The sequence below is a fragment of the Cynocephalus volans genome, chromosome 1 (genome assembly GCF_027409185.1).
Source record: "Cynocephalus volans isolate mCynVol1 chromosome 1, mCynVol1.pri, whole genome shotgun sequence".
Lineage (NCBI taxonomy): Eukaryota > Metazoa > Chordata > Mammalia > Dermoptera > Cynocephalidae > Cynocephalus > Cynocephalus volans.
This window is the reverse complement of record NC_084460.1, coordinates 110752775-110763596: the sequence shown is the minus strand read 5'-3', so window position 1 is coordinate 110763596 and position 10822 is coordinate 110752775. Positions and strand designations below refer to the sequence as shown.

The 10822-nt window shown below is 43.2% G+C and overlaps 1 protein-coding gene across 1 annotated transcript; it reads right to left on the bottom strand.

The window, feature by feature from the left end:
- Positions 1-979: 979 nt before the first annotated feature.
- Positions 980-3969, bottom strand: RTP4 (receptor transporter protein 4). Its single transcript, XM_063106477.1, has 2 exons — positions 3815-3969; positions 980-1706 (listed from the first exon to the last, which is right to left on the bottom strand). Exons 1-2 carry the CDS (start codon positions 3967-3969, stop codon positions 980-982), a joined length of 882 nt encoding a protein of 293 aa, XP_062962547.1.
- Positions 3970-10822: the final 6853 nt, after the last annotated feature.

The window sequence follows — 10822 nt, the reverse complement described above, 5'->3', positions numbered from 1 at the left end:
GAAAGAAATGAGAGAATATGATCACTCTAGAGGTCACCAAATCGAAGGGAATCTCTTTGGGATAAGTACATTTGAGTGGGATTAAGCAGCAGAGAAGGGAGAACAAGAGGAGATCAGATGAATAGATATTTCTAATGTATAAAATGCTTTTTTTCTGTCAAAACAGAGCATATCTAAAACATAATTTAATGATGCCTGCTGTGATATTGATAACTATATTAGCTTCCTATTGTGATAATAAGTTATCACAGCTTAGTGATGTAAAAAACCGCATATTTACTATCTTACAGTTCTGGGGGTCAAAAGCCAAAATCCGCTTCACTGGGCTGAAGTCATGCAGAGCTGTTTTTTTTTCTGGAGGCTTCAGCAGAGAATCCATTTCTGTGCCTTTCTGAGTTTCCAAAGGCCACCTGCACTCCTTAGCTGTGACCCTTTCCTCCATCTTCAAAGCACATCACTCTAGCCTCTGGTTCCATCCTCAGATCTTTTTCATGTAGCCTGTTGCCTCCCTCTTACAAAAACTTTTGTTATTATCTACTTGGATAATGCAAAATCCTTAAATTAATCACATTCGCAAAGTCCACTCTGTTATGTCAAGTAGCATATTCACAGGTTCTGGGGATTAGGAAATGAACACTTGGAGAGGAGGACCATTATTCCGCCTACCACAGTAGCTTTCTGATAGCACTCATGACTCAGCTCTTGTCAAGATGTGACCTATACATATACTGATACCAATGACGGAGTGAGTGAGTGAGTGAATGAATGAAGACCTTTTAGTGATTCAACAAATATTTATTATTGGGTCCATAATGTGCTTGGTCACGTTTTAAACTATCTTTAGAGGTTATCCAGGAAACCAGTGCTTATTTTACACAGTTTACCCTGCTAGGTCTCAAAGAAAGTCCTATCATATTAAAATGGCAGCCAGTTCATTGATTACGATGGAATTAAGACAAGAGAAGAGAAGGCGGCAAGCCTATTTAAAATAATCTTGTCTAAAGCAGTTGCCTACAAAAAAGGCAAACAGAAAAATACAGACCGAGATGAACAATGGATCCCAGCCCTGGCTGGGCCCTGACCCCTCACCCCAGCCGTGGCTGAACCCTGACCCCTCACCCCAGCTGTGGCTGAACTCTGACCCCTCACCCCAGCTGTGGCTGAACTCTGACCCCTCACCCCAGCTGCTTCTGGGCCCTATCCCAATAAAGACAAAGCTACGCACACTCCCTGGAGCCTTCTTGGCCTCAGCTAACTGGTTCCTGGCTTGGTTTTGGACGCACAGGGCACGGCTTTGAGTTGAGGAACTCCCAGCTCCCTGGTAGGGGAGCAGAGATGTGCACGGCTCTCTGGTGCGGCTTTGCAAGCCCCGTACGCAGAAGCCCAGAGTGCATGCCTCGCAATTGGCCGAGTCATGGGACCCTTCCAAAGGCACCTCCGCGATCACCGGCATCTGCGGAAACTTCCTGATGCTGCCTCCGTAGTATCTCTCCAGAATATGCCGCACCAGGTTGTTCAGAATCCTCGTGGTACTATCTGGGGAGAACTCAGGCATCTCATATTGGGGCCAGGAACACTTCTGGCACCTCTGAGCAAAGAGCCGCACAAGCACCTGGCCCCGGGCTCTCCCGTCCTCCCAGTGCGTGTGGAACAGAACGTGCACTTGTGCAGAAGCCCAACTTCGCTGGCACGAGGAACACCGGAACCTGAAGGCAGAAGGAAGAAGACCATTGTGTCCTCAGCTGACTGTTGACCTGAGGGAAAATGGTCCCGGCCTCCATCACTAAGATCCCTTTCAATGTGATAAACTTCGCGTTATTAGCATTGTTTCAGTCACTGAGAAACAGGAACAAGAGGGGTTGTGTTTCAGATAAAGTTTTTTCCTGCGACCTACTGAGCCTCCACCCATATGTTGTCCTCAAGACTGCCTCTTTGCTAGTAAAACATCTCTAGATGTCTCAGAGGGGAAATAATTTTTGCCATCTGCCAGTGAAATTTGTTCCTCAATATGGTAACAGAAAACTTTTATAAAGTACCTTTTTTGAGGCAGGCACTGTAATTGGTGCTTTATAATGCTATCCCATTTTATTTTTTAAAGTGCTTCTATGAAGTAGGCATTATTGAGCCCACTATCCAGATAAAGAAACTGAGCCATAAAAAGGATACACACCCTGCTCAAGGACATAAAGAGTAATTGGTAGAGGCATGTTTCTAACCCCAGGCCGTTTGACTCCAACCTTGTTTATCTACCTACTGTACCACATCACCTCTAACGAGCAACATGGCTAGTCTTGCACATAGATAAACAGTCTAGGACCTGGAGCAATTGAAGTACATAGTTTACATCAGTGGGACCTTGGGTAAAGCAATTCCCTCTCTTTTTTACATCCATAAAAAAAAAAAAAAAAGATTCAAGGGTTATATTGTCAGCATCAAATGAGATAATGCATGAGAAAACACTTTATAAACTACAAAATGCTTTTCAAAAGCTGATTGATATTTTCCAAAAGCATGCTGGTAGGTAGCTTTCCCCATTTCAAAATGACTATCAAATCAATTCATCTGAACAAGAGAAACACTTTCCTGTTCGGGGGAGTGCCAAAATGATAAAAGACATCATGAATCCCTCAAATCACCAGCTCCGGCTGGTGTGGAGAAAAACACACCATTCACTTAATTACAAAGCAGAACAAAATGACTACTATATGGGCCCTGGCAAGTAGCTTGAAAACTGTTCTGCAGAACCTTAGGAGGCTTCATTTAAACAATGGATTCTGCAGCTAAAAATAAATATATATATTATATAGTCTGTAATATATAAATATATATTATTTATAAATGTATTATTTTTAAATATATATAATATACAGTCATGCATCACTTAACTATGGGAATACATTCTGAGCAATGTTTCATTAGGAGATTTCATCATTGTGTGAACATCATAGAGCGTACTTACACAAATCTAGGTGGTATAGCCTATGGCTCCTAGGCTACAAACCTGTGTGGCATGTTACTGTGCTGAATACTGTAGGCAGTTGTAACACAATTCTAAGTATTTGTGTATTTAAACATAGGAAAGGTACAGAGAAAATACGGTATTATAACCTTAAGGGACCACCATCATATATGCAGCCCATCGTTGACTGAAAGTTTGTTATGTGGTGCATGACTGTATATTTATATATGTGTGTGTGTGTATATATATATACATATATATATATATAAAAGTATATGTATATATATTTATATATGTGTTATATATACTTACATATGTGTACTATATACACATACATACATAAATAGATTACCATTCTCTTATGGGAATGTAGAAAAAACACTCTGCCTAAGAGAACCAGGGAATGAATGCCAGGGAGGAGGGGGCACTTGAAGGAAGGAGGTGGTCCCAGCCCCAGGCTTATACTGAACAGGGCCAGCGCTAGGAGAGCTGCTGCAGCCTGGGGAGGCTGGTCAGGAAAGACAAGGGAGACAGCAGAAGACTCTAGAGAGGGTCTGGAACAAATGAGGTGATGAGAGAATGGGAGGGCAGATTTATGGGACATGGAGGCACTCTCGAGGAATTTCCAGGAGGGAAAAATTTAGGGAGGGAAACCTAGAAAAAGATGAAACTTCTTGCAGTTAAACAAGATGGAGGGTTGGAGTTTTATCATTTAGACCCTAAAGAGCACTGTGAACACAAAAGCATGGAGAGCCTGGTGACATTTATTCTTTTAACAAGTTCTCAAAGGAATAAATCATGCTAAGCTGAGAGCCTCTTTGCTCAGGAAGGCCTACTGCGGCCTTCCACACTCACCTGCCAAATGCTCTCTGTTGGTATTGCTTCCAACCTCGGGCCACGCAGCCTGGCTGCAGGGTCCCATCCAACATCAGGGTCCATTTGGCCCAGGGTTTCTCCTGCTGCATCAGTTCTTGAAAGGTCTGCTCCCACGTCTCTATATCCAAAACCATTCTCTTCCTCTGAGGCTGAGTTAGGGATGAGTGAGTTACTTTCAGTTTCTCTGGATTCTCAGCGAGAGAGAAAAACAGTTTCAGTTTCTGTTTAGACATGAGCTGTTTTTTAACTTCCGTTTCAGACTGTTTCAGACAAGTCTTTGTTCTGAAGACAGAGGGCAGCAGAGTTTGGTTAGTTTGTTAACAAGCCTTGCTAAGAGAGATGTCTGAATACAGAGCTCTGTCCGGGATTCTGCAGTCACAGTTAAGGTAGTCTTCATTTTCTTTTTCTCCTTTTTACTATAGGCAAAGCACTATGTTCAGCACTGGGACAAAGCAGTATCCTGTGACTAAATAACAGTCCCTCCCCCGCAGATGCTAGTACCCTTGTGGAAACATGCTGGGTAGGTGGGGGAGGGGCATGTGTTCAACACTCATCTCCAGGGGATTATTCCCGGTATTTTGCAGGTGAACTGCACAGAGCTGGGGTACCCTGCCCAAAGCCACCCAACCAAGTAGAGGTTAAAACTTGAACCCAGATCTGTGTGACTCCAAAACCTGCAATGTCTCCACCCACCTCACTCCTTAAGAAGCTGAGGATGGTGTTTCCAGTTCCAGGCTGGTACGCTGGAACCAGTGTGGGAGGAGCTGCTGGCCTAATGGTTTGGTCTGGTGAGATTTTCTGGGTCCTGGGGCAGGCAAACAGGCCACATAAAGGGATTACTTAAGTCCACCGTTCACTCTACATTATCTGGCAGGGCAGTATATAAGCAGGTGTAGGAGCCACCTTTCAGTGGTGGGATAAGGAGACTTTTCATTCTTGGGGTGAGGGCTTGGGACTAAATGAGCTTTAAAGACATTTCAAAGTCAAAGAGTCTGTGAAAGTTTCAGAATCAAAATGGAGTTGCTTGTGTTTGAAAAAACAAAAACAAAACAGACAAACAGAGCGGGGAAGGACATAAAGGATGGGCTTCTCGTACACAAATGCCTGATAACAGGAGCTATCTCAAAGGACTCTGCAAAACCACAACCTTGCACAAAGATCATTGCAACCTTACACAAAAATACTTCTGCAAGAACAACTGCCCAGCAGCTGCCTGTCCAACCTCAGACTGGTCATCACCCTTGTGATGGTAGCCAGGGATAATTATTCCAAACAATTATGTAATCTTCCATCATTTCTCCTTTAAAACCCCTTGTCCTCCTTTACCTTCCTGAATACACACAGATTCCCATTATATTGCCCTATTCCCGAATAAATATTATTTTCTTTTAGAAAGCCTCTCTCTGTTGGTTTTCTAGGTTGACAATTATAAGATTCTAGAAAGTAAACTTTGTTCCCCTGGAGTTTAAATTCAAATGAGGAAGATAGAAAGAGCAGGACACCTGTGTCCTTGGAAACTCCACTATAGCTTTCACATCTGAGACAGGATCAGCCTAAGTCTTCTCAGGCCTTCCAGACTTTAATGTGCCTTCTTTGGGAGCCAGAACCACCTCCCTCTTCCCCCCCTCCCAGGATAGTCTGTTCCATACACACTATGTCTGCTTTTATAGCCTTAAAAATTGAGGGCACCTATGTCTATCCAGATGATGTAGGAAACTTTAGGAACTTGGAATTGGAGCCACAGGATATTAGAGCTGGAAAGCCCTTAGGAATCAACTTGCTCTTTTTTCCCTCCAATTTTTATATGTAAGAAAACTGAGACCCAGAGGAATGAATTCTCCTGCCCAAAATCACATAGCAAATTAGTGCCAATACAGGACCCAGCTCCGAACTCTACTCACCTGCCCACCCATGCATTGACCCTTTCCCCACCCTTTCTCTCCTACTTTCTGCTGGTTTTAGGATTCCAAGTCCACTCTTTTCATCCTTTACCTTCAGAGTATGCCTTCATAGAATCCCCTGACCCCTCAAATGCTCAAATGCTTTGTTTTTCCCAAAATGTAGCAGTGACCTCCCATTGTACTCCCTCAGGATTTCCTTCTACCTCTGCTTCCTGAGTTCCCTTTGACATGCACAATGCTCCAGGTCAGCCTGGCCATGGCCCGTGGCATGGGGGCAGGAGGGAGAGGGGAGATTAAGGGTGTGATTTGAGATTTGAGGGCTGGAGGAAGCCCACCACCTTCCCTACACCAAGAAGGAAAAGAAGGAGAAAGAGAAGGAAAAGAAGGAAATTACAGCCCCTTTTACAATCCCATGATGCACTTAAGCCACTCATATTTTGTTTGTTTGGTTTTTTGTTTGTTTGCACTAAGGCATTGTAATTCCAGGATAAGGGAATTGTAGAAATTGGTAGTTGGAAGAGATCTTAGATATCATCTTGTTACACCTCCTGTCCCCCACCCTCCGATTTCACTGAAACCCATTGAGTGAAAATGACTTCCTCAAGTCACACAGTGTGATTGTGGTAACCTTCTGGGCATAATCCTGCTGACGACACCAATTGTGGAGCTAGAGCTGGGGTCTGGAGCTCACAGACTCCTCGAGCCGGTTCACAAACCCTTCACATGCAGGTCGATGAGCTAGGTAACTGGCAAAACGTTTCTTGGAGCCTTGGCAGAAGTAGGAATTTATTCAGCACACACAACACTGGGAGCTTGGCAATACAAAGGAGAAACTCAGAAACTCAACTGCTGCCAGCAAAGTCCAAAGAAAAACTGAAACTGAGCAGCTGCTGGCAGAGTAAACATGCTCTATTGTTAGACAGAAGCTCTCTGCCCCAGCCTGCTTCACAAACTGCAGAACACACAATCGCTACAAAATTAAAAAGATACATTGGTGCACATGTGCACTAACTCCACCCACACAACTTGTTTATACAAGAAATGTCCAGGGAGCCTGATTAAATTATCCTATTTTCCTCACACCTTCAGGCTTTCATCAGCTGTTGGTGCCTCGTTTTAGACTGGTTAAAGAACTGCTGAGAGACAACTGGAAAGAGAAAGGATCCCCAAGGGAATAAAAGTGTTGATCAATTCTGAAAAGGAAGGGCACAGAAAAACTTAGATTCTCAGAAATTCAGAGCTAGAATGAATCTACAGGATCATCTTATCCTAGGAAAGAAAGTGATGTACCTCTCCATCTCTTGCCCAAGACAGACATTGCCAATGAACGCTGGCATCTTTCTCTCGGGTCTGGATGGAACTTCCAGATCCGTCCCTTCACAGTGTTGTAGGCAGCCACTACCATCCTGCCATTCCTGCAATCGTCCAACTTCCTTATTTTACATGTTGCAGAAACGAAAGCAAAGATGGACTCGGTTTAACAAAGTCTTCCTCAAGTTCAGTTTTTATAATCTTAGGCATGCACCCATTTTTGGAATATCACGATTCATCTCAAATACTGCTAGCACAAAGTTTAACACAAAGACATGTTCTTTTCTTGGGAATATTTTAGGATTGGGAAGAAAAGGAGGCTAGACATGGTAATCAAGATTGACGGGGATTGGAATGAAAGAAGGGGTGAAGGCCCTGTCTATGGCATTTATCTACTTGATAATTTATTTTTGTAGTTACTCTAGCTTGGCTGTGGGAGGGGATTCACTTTGGTTACAAGAGAGAAACAAGAAACAAAAGGGCAATCCTTAAGGCAGCAATACTTTTACTTGCTTTTTTAAGATCTCTGGCCAGTTAGCATAGGCTCTGTAGGTATATGCAGAACAGATACAGAAAAAATTTAAGATGATTGAATGAGGAATACGTGTCAGCTCTTCAGAGTAGGGAGGATTGAATTCTGGACTAAGGATCTCTGCTATGTTGGTAATTCTGGACATATATTTTCACTGCCCTGACACTGAGATGACCTGTCTAATAAGTGGTAGAGCCAGGACTCAAATTTTTCTGATGCTGCATTAAATCCCAGGAAAGTATGTGCATTTCTAAAGAAGGAATGAGTCACCAATGGTAGAAGAACAGTCTGTAGAAGAACAGGAGCTATTTTGGGGAATCTGAATGGGTATCTTCACGCTGCTCCTCTAAGGACTGTGCTCTCTGGTCTGGAACTCCTGGGCACATCCTAGTATGGACCACTGCTCCAGTTAAGACTTCCTCTCAGCAAAAGGTCAGCCTAGATGGGAAGGGAAGTGTTGAAATCACACCATCCTGGAATTTAATGGTAGGGGCTGGTTTTACTCTTCAGCACTGCCCCTACACTTCACATTATAGATAGTCTCAACTATGTACAGCAGGGAGCCAGTGGAGTTAAGGGAAAGCAGAATTAGACAGTCAGCTTAAAAAGATCAAATAACACATTTATCAAATACCCATAATCTGCTAGTCCCACAGTCCTTATCCTCAGGCAGGGCTCAGTCTAGCAAAAAATGCAGACATGTAAAGGAACACCTACCTTTACTTTGCCCAAGTCTCACTTTCTCAGTTTGCCCTATTAGTTAAGAGCATAGATCTGCAGCCAGAATACCTGTGTTGAGTCTCAGTTCCACCGTTTACCACCTTGGTGGCCTTGGGCAGGTCCCTTAACATCTCTGTGCCTCAGTTTCCCTATATAACTGGAGATAATACTACTCCATACTTCACAGGGCTGTGGTGGGGATTGAATGTGTTTAAAAAGTTATTGGCACCTGGTAAGCAAGTACAAATGTTTGCTATTTTGTCGTCGTCGTTGCTATGTTGCTTGTTTCTTTCAAGGTATCATAATGTCTTTCTTAAACATGTTGGGAATGTGACAAAATAAAATTACAGTTACTTTTTAAAAAATTCTAATATAGGGAGGGAAAAAACAACAAATAGAAATATGTGTAAGTACTCAGAAAGCACAATAGTCACTTAAAAACCCAGGCTGAGCAGAAATATACATTCCTCTCATACCTTGTAATCTCTACTCTGTGCGCCTCTCTGGGCAAGGCCAGCTCTTCCCCCAGGACACACGCCCAGCCTCTGTCTCCATGGCCAGCTACCCTGTGAAAGGCGAAGCAAGAGGTGAAACAGTGTGACGTCCAAAGCTAAGTGCAGCTCAGACTGGGGGCTGAGCCTGTTATGAAGACCATTCAACAGAGCCAAGATCATTCTGAAAGAAGCCTCTGAGAAAAAACAAGCAGAAATGTGCAAAATCAAAAGAACTTTTACACAAACTTACACATTTTCAAAGTGGCAGTTTGTTTTACAATTCCTATTAAAACCTGCTTGGCTTCAGTCCTCTTGAGGACGATTGCTGAGATGCTGAAATTTGCTTCAGTAGACAACCGTTTGGATATTTTTTTTATTAATTTTTTTCTTTATTATTAGCACATTCATTCTTACAAATTGTTATATTTCTTTATGCCCTTTTCCCGACCTATCACTTCCCAAACCATGCCCACCCCTGCCCCATCTCTAGTATCCTTAGGTTTGGAAAGAACAGTGAGCTTGAAGAAAGTTGAGCCCCAGAGAGAAGAGGTGACCATCCCAGGGATGCTAAGCCAGCTGGGGCCACTGCAGTTAAAGCCCTTGACTCCCATTCATAACAGCCACTTCTTTTCCAGCATTGGTGGTCTTAAAAGCAGAGTCAGAACTATTTGTGTTCTGTTCCAGGCTGTGGCGAACATGTGTACCCTACAGAAGCAGCACCTTCAACCACGCTCACTCCAGGCCAGTGCCAGGCAACAGCAGGCCAAAGCTATACCTACTAATGAATTTCTCTCTGTCCCTGACTCACTTTACCAATCCCTCACTCCTGCCCCCAAGGATCGTCATCACCTCTCAAATTAACTACTTGCACCAAGTTCTTCTCTCAGGCTCTCCCTTTGTAAGAGCTCGACCAAGACAGAGAGCAACTTATTTCATTTTTCTTCATTTTCTTCCCCTGTGTGAAAAAGGCAGGGTTTTTTTTTCTTTTGGTTTTTTTTGTTGTTGTTGTTGTTTGTTTTTTGGTCAATTTTATTTTTTTTTTATTGAAACATAATTGATTGTACATATCTGTTGGGTGCAGAATACCTGTGTGCAATATGTGATGCTCAAATCACAATAATTGTGTGGCGTTTTACCAATCAATTCCTCCCATACCCCCTTACCTTCCCACCTGTGGTAACCTCTGTTCTGCTCTCTCAAAAAATGCAGTTTCTGATCTGCCTTATAAGGGCTTGGCAGTCATTGCTTCTATCCTCAAAAGAAGAGAAAGCTGAACAAACTGAAAATCAACTCTTCTTAGATTCATCAGAGAATTGAAGTCACAAGACAAACTGCTGCCCTGAAAACTGAAGATACAGAGAATCACAGCTTACAGAACCAAAGCCCAGGAACAGAAGCCCACAGACAGATGGAACTAGTACCAGCAGGGCAGGAACACTTTAAACTGTAACTGGCAAATTGCTGGAGGCTCAGTGAGGATAACCTCGAGAATCTAAAAGTCCATTGGGCGCCCCCACACTTTCATGTGTTTTACTTCCAGGAGCCTACCAGCTTCTCACAGTGGAGATGGAGAAAAATCTTGTGCTTCTAGCAGGGAAGGAAAAAAATAACCACTTTTTAAAATGTCCAGAACTCTCTGTTCTTCTTAACATGGTCTGCCCTCAAGGGAACCTACTTTATCAGAGCATAACAGACTCGAGTTTACCAAAGCCTAACCAACGTGGGGGAAGGGAAACACTCGCCGCCAGCCTTCTCTAGCCTTCAACACAGGGGATGGGAACTACCCCACTCCTTCCCATGTGTGACTTCCTTTCTGCATGGTAATGATGAGAAAACCTACCAAGTCTGCAGTGACAGGAGAGGAGAGCCTGGCATAAGCTCAAGGAGGTACTCTTGTCTGGGAAAGGAGCCAGGTCCCACACAGTTCAGACTAATTCTCTGTTCAGTTCATAATATCTTGGGGAGGAATAAAAAATTCAATCAGCTGTCAAAATTTCTAAATATACTACTACCATCATTAAACCACCAA

Bases quoted from the DNA above. Each gene is read 5' to 3' on its own strand.
- RTP4 (XM_063106477.1), bottom strand. From the start codon at position 3,969: ATGGTTTTGGATATAGAGACGTGGGAGCAGACCTTTCAAGAACTGATG. The intron at 1,707-3,814 runs GTGAGTGTGGAA...TTCTGCCTTCAG, and splicing joins CAACAGAGAGCATTTGGCAG to GTTCCGGTGTTCCTCGTGCC.